Genomic DNA, 13,770 nt, shown 5'->3' on the forward strand with positions numbered 1-13,770 from the left:
GCGGGACACGCAGCCCCACAGGGGATGGGGTCAGCACTGTGGCTACAGCACCCTGTGCCCCTCACCTGGCTTACCTGGCCCGGGGCTCTCTTCCTCCTCCTCTTCCTCCTCTTCCTCTGCTCCACCAGACAAGCGATGCAGTGCCAACGTGCGCCACCACCCCAGGTACCACCGACCATCACCGGGTACCACTAGACACCACTGGGTACCACCAACCATCACCGGGTACCACTAGACACCACTGGGTACCACCAACCATCACCGGGTACCACTAGACACCACTGGGTACCACCGACCATCACCAGGTACCCTGGACATCACTGGGTGCCACTGGTCATCACTGGGGACCACTGGCCATCACCATGGCATCAGCACTGGCACGTGGTGACTTGGCAGGGGCAGGTGACCTGAGGCAGCAACCCGGGGAAGGACCCTCCAAAGACACAGCCCCACCAGGGTCTCGCTCTGCAGCCTCCAAACCTGCCCTCAAATCTGGGTGCACAAGCCTGGCCCAGTACCAGGACCCGGCCCCCCCAGCCCCAGGGCTTTTCCCACACTCCTGGTTCAAGGGGCTCAAACTCAGGCAAAGGCTCATCCCAGGTGGATTTGGGCTGGAAATCACAGATCCACAGCAGGTCAGACCCCTTTCCCTCACTCCAACCACAGCTTCATCTCTGCCGCCTTCTCCACCAACTCCCCTGGAGCAGGCTAGCCAGTTAAAAGGCCTCAAAACACTGAAAATGGGAGCAAAACCAGCCCAACACTTCCCTCCTCCCCAACCACCCCAGCATTTTGCTTCTTAGAGGAAAACAGCCCCTTACAACTCCAAAGTTTTATTTCATCCCCTCCCAGGCAGAAAACATCAAATGCCACAAGTTTTTCCACACCAAAACACATTCACCCGCACCACCTCCAAGCTAAACCGCAGAACCAACCCGAGGAAGGACAACTTAAATACACTCAAAAATCAAAACGCCAACCCGACCCTCGCCAGCGCCATGCTGAAACAGGGGTCCTGTATAAATACAGTGCAACGATTACACACATTTTGCAATGACACAACTAAAAGCCGTATCCAGCCCCGCGTCCACAGGGGCTTGTCCCTGGCTGCTTCCCCAGCCCCTCTCTGCAGGTGACGGATGCTCCAGCCACTGGTTGACAGTATTCCTCCCAGTACACTCCAGTTTAGATACCCCCAGCACCAGTAGCTCCAAGAGGCTGGAGGGAGCTGGTATGGACCGTTTGAGAGGGACTGCAGTCCCCTAGGAAATATAACTCCGTGTCCTGGAGTTGCCAGAGCCACTGATTTTGGAGGCTGTGGGTGCAGTGACCACACATAAGCTTCACCCTCTCTTCACTAGGTGACTTCAACGTTGCTGCCTGATGATTTTTTTAAGGATATTCCAGCCACGGCAGGAGGGAAACGCTGCTCAAAACGACCTGTCATGACCCCAGAGCCAGTCTAACTGGGGAGCAACTAGAGTGGTCCCAAAACATCACACACACACACCCCCCCAGCATGGCCCATTCTGGACAGAGGTTTCTCTGTCACCCAGGGGTGCCCCTAATCCACCCCGTGTACCCAAAGGCACCCCCAGTCCATCAGCAGCCCCTGAGGCGTTGGGGGTCAGTGAGGAGCATCAGCACTGGCACCCTTCAGTTTTACAGCCAGCGCTGGGACGGGACCTGGCCAGATCCTTCCCGGGGGCTCACACCTCCCCGGGGTGCTCCCAGAGCCCAGCGAGGTGACAAACACAGCCCCCAGGGGACAACCAACCCAGGACAGCAAGAAGAGCCCACCCAAGGTGGCTACACAAGCCCCCCACCACCACCCTCAGAAAACCCAGCACTCCCCGACCCACCCCACACTCTCCAGCAGCCCCACAGAGACCTCATGTGCTCAGGACACGAGACCAGAGGAGACAAAAGCAATGGAGAAGGGGGAGAGGCTCAAATCTTCAGCAGGTCCCCCAAGTCGTACGCCTCGAAGAGGTCACTGACACCCTCACCCTCCAACCCCCAGAGATAGTCGTCCTGTTCCAGGGGGGGTGAGAAGGAGACAAAGGGTCCCGAGTCCAGGTGGGAGGGGGTGCAGGGCAGCTGGTCCTCCGTCTGCTGCAGGAGATGTGGGGGGGAGCCCAGGAGCCCGGCCTCCACCTCCAGCAGCGAGCTGGGCCCCCCTGGGACGGTGAGAGGCAGAGATGGGGGTGAGGAGGGGGTTCCTGTGCCCCCCCAGCTCTGGGGGATGGTGTGGAGTGGCTGTGCGGCTGGCTGGGGGCTGTTTGGTGGGGAAGGGTGTCTGGCAGGGTCCCGTGGGGAGGGGGCGGCAGAGGGGACACCGTGGTCCTTGGTGGGGCTCTCCTCTGTGATCTCCTCCGGGCAGAGGTACACCTCGATGGGGCCATTGGTGCTCTTCAGGTGGAGCTGGAGGTTGTCCTGAGGGGGCAGAACAAGGCTCAGGGGGGCACCCAGAAGGGGGACCCATATCCCATCCCACTGCCCCCAGCCTATGGGAGGTGTAGACAGGGCATTGCGACCCCTAAAGGACCAATTCAGGGTCATGGAAACACCCCAAAAGCACCCAGGGCTGCACCCTTGGGGTGCCCCAGATGAACCCATCAAGGACGTGGCAGATGCAGCAGCACCCGCAGCCCTGACCCTGCTGTAAGGGGGGGGAAAACAGCTTCCATCCCCGATCCCAGCCCCACACGCACCTCGCTGAAATCAGGCACCTCCAGCTGCGTCTCCGGGGGAGCCTTCACTGCGATTACCGTCTGCTCCTGGAAGTCGCTGATGGCACGGAGGTCCTGGTAGGTGACGTACGCCAGCGTGGACGGGGACAAGGTATAGGAAAAAGAGGAGGGAGCTGCGAGCGGGACGGCTCAATCCCCCATCCCAGCCTCCGAACATCCCCCCCCCCCAGCCTGGGGGAAGCCAGCTGGAGGAGAAGAGACTCAGAGGGGTCCCCAAGACCCTGTCCCCTGGTCCTCCCTCCCCACGTCCCCCAGTAAGGATATCTCTGGTTGGCTTCGTCGTCGGCCAGCTGCCGGAGCTGCAGGGCACAGTCCTGCAGGAGCTGGTCCAGCGTCCTCTCCGTCCTGGCCAGCTCGGCCAGCTCCCCCCGCAGCGCCTGCTGCTTCGCCGTCACTGCCACGTCCTCGAAGATCCCCGTCCCCCTGCCACGGAGACGGCACCTGAGTGACAACACCCCCCCCATTACCCCGAGCCACCTGTCCCCCACCCTGCCCCATCCCCACGTCCCATTTCCATCCCCCCAGCATTGCTTACATCCACTGGATGTTGTTCTTGGATTTCTTGCGGATGAGCTGGATGCCCTCCAGCACATTGGTGATGTCGTAGATGCGACGTTTCTGGACCTCCAGCACCTCGGCCGCCCGGTTAAGATCCACGACACCGTCAGGTGACTCGTTTAGCAGATGGATGAATTTTTTGGTGAGCAGCCCCAGCGAGGTGTCGTAGCGAGTTTTCTCTCCGGGAGACTTGGGGGCTGTGGGGACAAGAGACACACCCCCCCCCATCCTCTCCTTAGCATGGGATGGAGGTGACACAGGGCTGGCCACACTGGGGACATTAAGCACTGTACAGTCCCTAACCTGGTGAAAAAATAACCCAGAAATAGCCCCCCCCGGGAGTTTTCTGCCTCTGCAAGTGAGTTGAATCGGCTCAAAGAGCTGTGGAGCAAGGAGGGGATGAGGAGCTGGCTCTGCTCCCACGGTGCCACCTCGGGTCACTTCAGGTGGTACTAGAGGGGACATCACAGGGGACAGAAACAGGGTCTGATCCCCTCCCAGCTCCCCCCACCCCATCTCGCCCAGCACCACTTACTCCTGGGGCTGGGGACCTGCGCCAGCGTCCTGCCCTTCCCCTTGGGCGTGCGAAATTCAGGGCCCTCCAGGTCCAGCTTCCTCTTGGCCTGGATCAGGAGAGAAAACCTCATGTCAGGGAAGAGCCAGACACCCCCTTTGAGCCCCCCAGACTCCCCCCGGGGCATCAGCTGAGCACTGGGTGCCACAGCCCAGGGTGGGGGGGATCTTGCAAGAGATTCATCCGGTTGCAAAACCCCTTCTGGGAAAGGCTCCCGCAGCACCCGGCAGGGCGAAGGGCCGCCGGGAGAACTGGGTGGGGAGGAGATGGGGGGGTCACGTCACCCCCCAATGGCTTCCTGCCCACTTCCACCGCAGCGTCCCAGCCCTCCCCGGCGCTCCCCTGGCAGCCACAGGGAACCCAGCGGGATTTCCCCTCGCCCCCAGCTCCTGGCACCGCTCCGTGGGGCCGAGCTCTGGGAACGGCGGCAGCTCCGAGGCTGGATCCTCGCCCTCCCACCCTGCCAGCTGGCTCGCTGGGGTGTGGGGCTTCACCCCCCCCGCTCCTGGCTACGGTTGGAGGCAGCCGAGGTCACCCAGCTGCCACCGGCGCACCTGGAACCGGCCAGGCTCAGCCCTCCCCGGGGACCCGTGGGTGCCGCAGACACGTGCACCCAGCTGGAGGGAAACTAGGGCAAGGCAGGTGTGGGGTGGGGTGGGTGGGTGCTGGGTCCTGGGAGCAGGGACACCTCACACACACACTATCCCCTCCCCAGAGCAAACAGCTTCTTGAAATCACCCCCAAAGGGACACACACACTCCCCCCAGCATCACTTGGGGAGAAGAGACCCAGGGAATGGGGTTGGGGGTGCAGCAGAGCAGATGCCGAGAGGAGCTGGAGAGGTGTCACCAAACCGCCCCCCCCCTTGGGGGTGCAGCAGAGCAGATGCCGAGAGGAGCTGGAGAGGTGTCACCAAACCGCCCCCCCCCCCCCCCGGTGCAAATCCCCCAGGGTCCCCCCCACATCCCCAAATACGAGCAGGGAGACTTTGGGGGGGACACTTTGGCTCAGCAGCAGAAAGGAGCCCCCCATGCCCATCCCATCCCCTCCCCAGTACCTGCTCCCAGGCCGGGCTGTCCCACAGGGTCCCCCCCAGCACGTCCCGCATGGCGCCCAGGTCCCGGTGCCGGCTCAGCGTGGCTCTGACCGTGGCTCCCAGGGGAGCACACCCCACTTTGTGGGGAAGGGTTGGGCACCTTGGCTCTGTTCCCACCCGAGGGGGCCGGTGGGAGAGGTGCCGGGGGCTGTTTTCCGCCCCCCCAGGGAGCCAGGTTGGTCCCGAGCTCCTGTGGGAATCTGTTCCCTCCCTCCCTTCTCCCGAGCAGGTTTTCCCCAGCGAACACGCCTCCATCCCTGGCCCCCGCGCCCCCGGATCTGCCCCCGAGCTGCCGGCACCCCAACGGTTAATGCCGAGCGCGTGGGAAACACCTGCCCCGGATCAGACCCCATGCATCTGCCAGCACGATTTGGGACGAGGCGGGGGGCATCCTCCTGGCCCCCTTCCACTGGCACCCAAACCCTTTGCTCCTCCGGACACCGATGGCTGCGGCCACCCGCGTGTTCCCACCGCTGATGGGGAGGGGGAGTGTGTGTGTGTGTCAGCTGCACCCCATCTGCCCCAGCAATGGGGAAACTGAGGCACAGAAGCAACCCACGGCAGGTCCTGGGGTCGCCGGACACTTCTGACACCCCCCCCCCAAAGCCACAGTCACCAGGGTGGTTTCCCTTCCCCATGCGCAGGAGGGGAGAAAGGGGGACCCCCTGCTCCCCCACGTGCAGTCTGGGGCAAGGCGGGGAGCTCGGTGGGCTTGGGCAGGACCCTGCAGTGCTGGGACACACCAGCAAGGGACAATGGACAAGGGGTTCCCTCCTGTGTCTCAGCTGCCAGCCCCCCCCCCAGGCAGGCAGGATTAGGCACACAGCAGCTGAGCAGTGCATGGCGAGGGGGCTCCCAGCACCCTGCCAGGGCTGGAGGGGTTGGGATGAACCAGAACAGATGGGGGGGCAGGGACCAAACCCCAAGAGCCCCTCTAGAGCACAGCGGGACCCCCCCACTGCTTCCCACGACATGGGGACACACCAGCGACACCCCAATGTGATGGTAAGGGTGGGAAAAGAGGCTCGACCCTGCCCCGGGCAAGGGCAGAAGCCTGCTAGGGGGGGGTAAGGCAATGAGTGGGGGGGCAGGCCGGGCCCCCTGCCAGCTCTGCCTGCCAAGCAGCCCTCGGCCCAGCCCTGGCGCCAGGGGCTACACCCTGCGCCCAGCCCAAGCATCAGAGCAGCCCTCTCCCCCGGGGGGGCCGCGGCGGGCTCCTCCTGCCAACGCTTCCTTTCAACAGCACCCGCTGCCTTCTCCAGGCTTGCCCGGGCCTTGCCCAGCCCTTCTGGCCCCCCCCGGGGCGTGGGAACACACCGCCCGGGGATGGGCACCCAGAGCTGGTGGGGGACCACAGGGCACCCCAGGATCGTGCCACCACACTGGGGATACTGCTCATGCCAAGGGGCTGCTGGATCAGGCCCCCCAGGTGCAGCTCCCCCCGCCTTTGGGATGGCTGAGGGCTACTGGGGCATGGAGAGGGGGACAAGGGGATGCAGAACCCCCAGGTTTGGGGGGGTCAGGGGTTTCTTAGCCCCAGCGTGTGCAAGGGAGGGAGGCTGACCCCAGCCCTGGTCCTGGGATAGGGGAGCACCCTGCACTGGGGAGGACCCCCCACCCCTGGTACCGCTGCCCATGCCAAGATGCAGCCAGCACCTCCATCCCCTCCAACAGCCCCATCCCAGCATGGATGGAGGGGGAAGGCCTGGCTGGAGACATTTCCTGACAGGGAGGAGCTGGAGGGTGTAAAAGAGCCAGGAAAAGCCCCTCTGAGGGTGACAGGACAGCCACCACCTTCCCACACACCCCAACCCCTCCCAGCTTCCTGCACCCCCAAAACTCCTCCCTTCTGCCCACGCAGAAAAACCCTTGATGGGATCGAGAGCGGGATGAGGTCACCCAGGGTCACCCCAGCAGAATTCAGGGTGCTGCTGAGTGGTTCTCCAGCCCAGCACCCACAGGGCCTGCCACCCTGGGTGCTCTTTGCAAGGGTGGCTCAGCCCTGACACCTCACACCAAAACCCCGGCAGACTCAGAACATCCTTGTCCCGGCACGGAGGAGGGAGGGAGAGCCGGGAGCCCACGCTGGACACTGGAGCCCACAGTGGACACGTCGCTCTCTCCAGGGCTCCTTCACACCTCTGAGCACCTATAGAGATCCCATGGCCCTTACAGACACCTCGTAAGACCAGGAGCAGGGCAAATACTCAGGATGGGATTGGCACAGGCTAAAACCACTCAAAAATACACATTTTTTCATGGGAGAAAATGCATTTACCTACCCCAGGACCCTCAAATCAAAGGCTAAGGGAAATGTGAGACTTTTTTGGACCATAAGAGACAACACATCCCACTTTCCTGCAGCCAGACGCAGGGTGATGGGCTCCCTCCAGCTGGACCAGGTGATGCCAGATCATTTATATGGCACAAATCCAGCAAGCAGGTGGGAGCGGCCACAATTGCCCTGCTCAGGAATTGGGAGGAAATATTCATTATCTGATTGCCCTGGATCTGCACACAAAGGTTGTGACCATAAATGGGGTGGAGGAGCCCCAGTTGCCAGAACTGCAAGCGTCACACAGGGGTTGGAAACAGAATCTCCAGCGCCGGGAACGGGATCACGGCGTTAGGGAATGGGATGGGGACAGATGGGAATGTCACTCGCAAGCCACCAAGGGGGATGCAGGAACACTTTATGTCCCCAAGCATCACACAAGCCCCCCCAGATCCCATTCAGGGGTCAGTTGTGCGCAGGAGCATCTCCTGCCATGGGTGGTGATGATGATGATGCCAAAGAGACCATTAGCCCCAAACCAGCTCCATGGTGATGCATGGAAACGGGACTGTGAGTCTGTGGGGTGTTTTTAGGGGAGGGGGTAGCGGTGTGGGTGTCTCCTTAAACAACAGCCCCCGGCAGCGCAGGATGCAGCGTTTCACGCAGTTTGGAGACAAAGAGGCCGAGGAGGAGACAGGTGGTCCCAGAGCCCCCCGGGACGGGACTCACAATGGCACCAACCAGCCCCGCAGCCATGGCACAAAGCGGGGAGCAAAGACACCCCCTCTCCCCCAGCCACAGCGATGTCCCCAGCTGGCACCGAGCATCAGGGACCAAGGAAAGGGGGGAGGGAGGAATGAATAAATAAATCAATCAAGCCTTGAAAAAATTAAATCGAAGTTAGCGGGGTCTGGGATCCCTCCCAGGACCCGGGGAGAACAGAGGCTCACAGTGAGGGCTGGACGCGCGCCCGGGCTGGGGCAGGCGGGAATTAAATGCCAGCTGCCAGCGGGGCCAACCGGCCGGGGGCTCGGCGGGGGCTCTCCGGGAGGGGAGATGGGCTGGGCAGAGCCGCCCGTGCACCCCGATGCTGGGCACGGGGACAGCACCCGGCCTGGGCCTCAGTTTCCCCGTTTAGGGGCAGCGCTGGGCTTTGCGCTTTGTTCGGTGACAGGGACACAGGCAGGGCCAGCAGCCCCCTCCCCGTGCCAGCACACATCGGGGTCCCTGCTGCAAAGCTTTGGGGTGTCCCACGGAGGCTGGGGATTGCTTCAATTCATAACACCCCACCCCACCCAAAAAAAAAAAAAAAAAAGGGCACTACAAGCCCTGCTGTAACCACAGGCAGGAACCAAGCTTGGGCAGCAACGCTGAACCACCCTGGCCCCATGTCCCCCCACATCCCCGGGTCGCCCCGGGGGTCACAGAGGCAGAGGGCAGGGACGGTGCCCCCCCACCCGCAGCAGGCAGGAGCGCTGCCTGCACCCTGCCCTCGCTTCCGTAACGGGGACGGAGGTTTGCAAAGGGCCTCAGCTCCACGGCCGGGCTTTAAGGCACAACCCGAACTGTTTGAAAACCAGAGAGAGTGGAGACAAAAAGGCCGAAAAAGGCTGAAAAGCGGAAGCCGGGAGCCAGCTTTATGGGCACGCAGGGGCAAAGGGAAGTTGAGAAACACATAAGCCATCTCACTGAGACTTCTGATTTCAAACCTTACCCTCCCCCACCCAAAAAAAAAACAACCCAGTGGGGTACAGACCCCAATATAAGCTGCGAAATTTAGATGGGGAGGGTGCTGTACACCCTGGGGTCACCCCACCCTGCAAGGAGCCCCCCCCAAACCCCCGTACCACCGAAGCGATGCCCAACGAGGGGATGGGGTGCAGACACCTTACCGGCAGCCGTCCCACCGAGGCCGAGTGGAGGGTCCTGAGTTGGGGGCCCTGGGGGGTGGCATGGAGACACCCCCCCCAAGGAGCCGGGACGCTGACAGCCGCCGGCGTGTAGACGTGGGTGAAGCAGCCGGCGGGTAACGGGGGGCTGCCCAGGCTGGAAGCCCCCCGCTCGCAGGAGCCCATCACCGACATCACCTTCTTCGGGTGGTGGTGGGGAGGAGGGGGCAGGAGGGCGGCGCCCCCCCTCCCCGAGGCGGGGGACACTCCCCTGGGGAGCCGCAGCATTGCAAAGTCCTTTCCGAGAAGCCCGGGCCGGGGGGGGGGGGAGGGGGCAGAAGCACCCCGCGATTTTGCAGCAAGGGGTGTGGGGGGTGTCACAATCTCAGCGGTGACATTTTGGGGGAGCAGAAGGGGGCTCTCGCCGGGCGCTGACACCGACCGGCTTCCAAACACACACACACACCCTTCCCCGAAAAACCTGCCGAGAAGCTGCGCGGCGGCGGCGCCACCAAAACCGAGCGGAAAAAGCTTCTTTGGCCCCAAAAATCGCCCGCGCTGGGGCCGGATGGGGCCGGGGCTGCCCGGAGCGCGGCCCCGCCTCGGCCCGGTGCCCCCGCACCCGGCTCCGCTCCTGCCCGATCGCGCCCGGCCCCGATCGCTCCTCTTCTTCTTTTTTTTTTTTTCGGTTTTTTTTTTTTTTTAAGCGCCAAACGCCGTCCCGCGAAATTCGGATTTCCCGCGGAAAACGCCGCGCGCTGATTGGCTGCGACCGCCTCCGCCCCGCCCCCTCGCGGCAGCCAGCGGGGCCGCGCCGGGAGGGGCCTTAAAGGGGCCGCGCGGCGGCGGGCGGGGCTCTGTATGCAAAGCAGGAGGCGTGGCCTCTTCGGGACAACCTGCTCCGGGGGGGGGGGGGGCGCCTGGGATGGGAGGGGTGTCACTGGAATTAGGATCGGCGCTGGGATTTATTTTTTAAATTAATTATTTATTTATTACAGGACACCACCCCCAATCTGGTGGGCTCCAGCCTGGGGGCTGTGACACCCCCCCCTTCTCCATCGCCCCCCCATCCCATCCTCATCAGGGTGGGGGGGAGTTTGCATCTGTTGGGGAGACAGATCATTTTGGGGTCCTACAGCCAGAGGCTGTCTGGCAGCAAACCCACCCCCCCCGTGAGAGGCAGGGAGCGGCGAGGGGTCGGCGCTATCTGGGGGGCGGGCAGGGACCTCAGAAGGACTCGGCGTGGGCAGATTTGGCCCCTGGTTTGCTCACAGCAGATCACCCAACCCACCACCCACTGTCCCCAGTCCCAGCCATCAGCCACCCACCCGGTCCTTGGGGTGCGCCAGGTCCTTCTGGCAAAGGGGAGGGAGAAAGAGGGGGTGACGGGCTCCCCGTGGGGCCCACAGGGGATTTCAGGGTGTGGCAGTGGCAGAAAGCACCGAGGCAATGGCGGATCCCTGAGCGAGGGCAACTCTGAGACTTACTGGGACCAGTAAAAGGCCACCACAAGCATTGAGCTGAGCCACAGTTTAATCCTGCTGAGGCCACTGAGCCACAGCAGTTGGTTCTTCTCCACCCTCAGGTTCTCCTCCATCCCCTGGTCCCTCTCCACCCATTCTTTCCTCCTCTACATCGATCTCCTCTCCAGCATAAGGCAACTTCATGTCCAGGTGTGGGATGAGGATGTGCAGGTGCAGAGATGGACTTTCTTGCAAAGAAGCCTCCTGGAAGTCAGACAGATGGATGGACACACACACCAGACTCCAACTCAGCTTGAGGGGAGGGGACACCCAAAAATTTGCCAGGAGCCTCTGATCCAGGACAGACATTTGCCTCCCACCGTGCAGGAGCTCTGAGGCAGAACAAAAAGCCTGGCAGCTGTAAAGTCACCGCGTCCATGTCCCTCTGCCAGGAGCACGGCTGAGCTTGGCAGCTCAACCCACCCAGACCTTCATCTTCCCCCCTGCGGGAAGAAGGCAACTGCTGTCTCCATTTCAGCGCACAAAGGCAACACTGTGCCCAGCAGGGTGGATAAATTGGTGTCGCTTGGCTGCCTTGGGCTGGCTTCAGCTGGGTGACCCTTGGGACGGGGACACTGGGGTACGGGGAGGGCCTGAGTTCTGGGGGCTGGGGCTGGCAGGTTGTGCTCCCACCTCCTCCAGTTTGGACGAAGTGGAGATGATGTCCCCACACATCATCAGTGTGACCTCGCTGGAGTAAGGGCTGTCCAAGAAGCTGGTGTAGAAAAGCTTCTGCTGAATCAGCTCGTGCTCCTGCACCAACTTGATGGCCCTCACCTCCTCGCCCACACCGGGAGGCACAGCCAAGGGAGGAGTTAGGAGAATCCTTCCCCCCCCTCCCAGTACCTAATACCTTCTCCAGGCTTCCCAGCCATGGCTTCCCACCGCAAAGTCCTCCCCAGGGCCAGAAGCCACAGGCTGATATCCCCGTGTGACACCAACCCCTCCAGATGGGTGACAGCCACCAGCTTCCACCCCCAACCCGAAAGGGACAGCTCTCTCTGGAGAGGGTTCGCCTTGGCTGGGGAGAAACAGGCTGATTCCACCCCACGACCAGGTCAGAAAAGAGGATTTGCAGGAGGTCTTACATGTGGAGCTCCTCACGGAGCTGTTCGTACTCTCCCATCTCCTCCTTGGTGCTTTCCAAGAGGCGTCGGGGTTGGGGTGAGATCTCCTCCTGCCCAACTCGCGGGAGGTGAGGGGGTCCCGGGAGCTGCACGCGGAGCCCCCGTCCCCCAGCCCCTTTGGGCCGTGTCGGCTTTGCCACCGTCCGGCTGAAAGAGTTAACACAGCCATGTGGCTGTGTCCTCCCCTGCACCCAAGGACCAACCCTTGTCATCAAACAAGCCAAGCCCAGAGTCCAGCATTGCGGAGATGGAAATCCCGGCTTTTAAATGCTGATGGTGGGTGCAAAGTGCACCTCTCTGCTACAACCAGCTTCAAACTGCTGAAAAATCTCCACTTCTAGCCTCCTCCCCCCCCTTCCCATTAATGTTTTTTCACAAGAAACATCCATTTTATCAAAATTCTCGTGCCTTTGGGCTAGGAAGGAAGAACCATGCAGCTCTTCGCCACCCAGGCCATCTTGCAGGGGACCACCCACATGTGGCCCTTTCAGGGTGGGTCCTTTCAGAGGGGGCTGCAGGGGGTCCCATGGCTCTGCCCGGGGGGGGGGGGGGCACAACTGGCCTGGTAGCAGGTGATGGGCCACCAGCCGAGCACAGGTGGCCAGAAATCACAGCAACCCCGATGCCAAACATCCCTGCGCCTGGGGTGGGGACATTGGAGGAGGTCATGGTCATTGATGGGGGGGGCACTGGAGGAGGTCTCGGTCCTTGCCGGGGGGGGCAGCCCCCAGCCCGGCTGTCGGCAGCGCGGCGGGGCCCGCAGCGAGCCGGGCTCTTCCTCCTCTCCCCTGGAGACGGCAGCAGCGAGCCGCGGCTGCGGGGCCCGCCCTGCCCCGGCACCCCCCCCTCCCCGGGCACCCCCGGGGCCGCCAGAGCGATGAGAGACCGTGGGGATGGGGAGATGCAGGGCTGGCTGGACCCGGGAGGGAGGGATGGGGGGGATGGGGGATGGGGGATGGGGGGATGGGGGGCATGGGGGATGGGGGATGGAGGGATGGGGGGATGCGGGGATGGAGGGATGGGGGGACACTGGAGCACAAGCACAGAGGGATGGAGGAGGGATGCAGGGACAGAGGGATGCATGGGGACGCAGAGGTGGTGGGATGAGGGACTCAGGGATGGAGAGATGCTGAAGGCCTCCAGCCCAGCTCCCCACAGCTCCCACCTTCCAGTACAGCCGGAAACCTCTGAGCCACTCGAGCAGGACCTCGGTGACCAGGGCCACCAGCACGATGCTGCCTGTGACACAGCTCAGCCAAAACTGGCACTGGAGAGGGAAGAGAAGGAGGCAAGAGTACCGGGGCAGGACCGAGGGACACGTGGCAATGGCCCACCGGGAAACAGCCGAGGTTCTCCCACCAGACCCATGCTGGGTGTAAAATACAAAGCCTGGTGGATCCTCCAGTGGCTAGTACAGATAAATTCACTGCCCAGACGTGAGCATGATGACCCCCCTCCCCATGCACGAAGCTTGCAAGGAAAAAACCACCTTGGGGTATCTCTCTGCCATCAAACGGGGCTGCGGGGTTTTATGGATCCATCCCAGAGGCAGGAAAAGGGCCGGGGAAAAGGCGAGGGAGTGGGAAGGGGCAGCGGCGGGCGGTGGTGGCCATGGTGGGCACTCATGTTCCAGGGTGGGGGGGTCTGGCTGGCGATCAGCACCTCACCGATGACGATGAGCATGTCGTCATTCCAGGAGGAACGGCCCATCCATGCCTTGGCCATTCCTTGTGGTCCCAGGAGTCCTGGCAGGGGGGGGCGCAGGGGCATGGAGGGCGAGCCCAGGCAGGGTGTCCCCACTGTCCTGGGGGGGGGCTCACCCCCACCCCACCTCACTGCACCCACATCTCTGAAGCTGACGACCTGCCACTCCTGGTGTCAAGGAGGGGACAGACAGACGGGCGCTTGGCGGCACCGCATCAGATCTGCCCCCCCCAGAGCCATCTCCCCCCCCAGCCCAGTGTGACGGCAGAGC

General features: G+C 62.7%; 1 protein-coding gene across 1 annotated transcript; it reads right to left on the reverse strand.

The window, feature by feature from the left end:
• Window positions 1-1,828: 1,828 nt before the first annotated feature.
• Window positions 1,829-9,433, reverse strand: E2F2 (E2F transcription factor 2). The gene is made up of 6 exons (XM_074926147.1): window positions 9,149-9,433; window positions 3,847-3,934; window positions 3,289-3,508; window positions 3,018-3,176; window positions 2,715-2,829; window positions 1,829-2,436 (listed from the first exon to the last, which is right to left on the reverse strand). Exons 1-6 carry the CDS (start codon window positions 9,431-9,433, stop codon window positions 1,951-1,953), a joined length of 1,353 nt encoding a protein of 450 aa, XP_074782248.1. The 3' UTR covers window positions 1,829-1,950.
• Window positions 9,434-13,770: the final 4,337 nt, after the last annotated feature.

The sequence above is a fragment of the Athene noctua genome, chromosome 24 (assembly GCF_965140245.1).
Source record: "Athene noctua chromosome 24, bAthNoc1.hap1.1, whole genome shotgun sequence".
NCBI classification, from domain to species: Eukaryota; Metazoa; Chordata; class Aves; order Strigiformes; family Strigidae; genus Athene; species Athene noctua.

Bases quoted from the DNA above. Each gene is read 5' to 3' on its own strand.
- E2F2 (XM_074926147.1), bottom strand. From the start codon at position 9,433: ATGCTGCGGCTCCCCAGGGGAGTGTCCCCCGCCTCGGGGAGGGGGGGC. The intron at 3,509-3,846 runs GTAAGTGGTGCT...TTGTCCCCACAG, and splicing joins GCAGGTCCCCAGCCCCAGGA to CCCCCAAGTCTCCCGGAGAG. The intron at 2,437-2,714 runs GTGCGTGTGGGG...CTGCCCCCTCAG, and splicing joins AGGTGCCTGATTTCAGCGAG to GACAACCTCCAGCTCCACCT.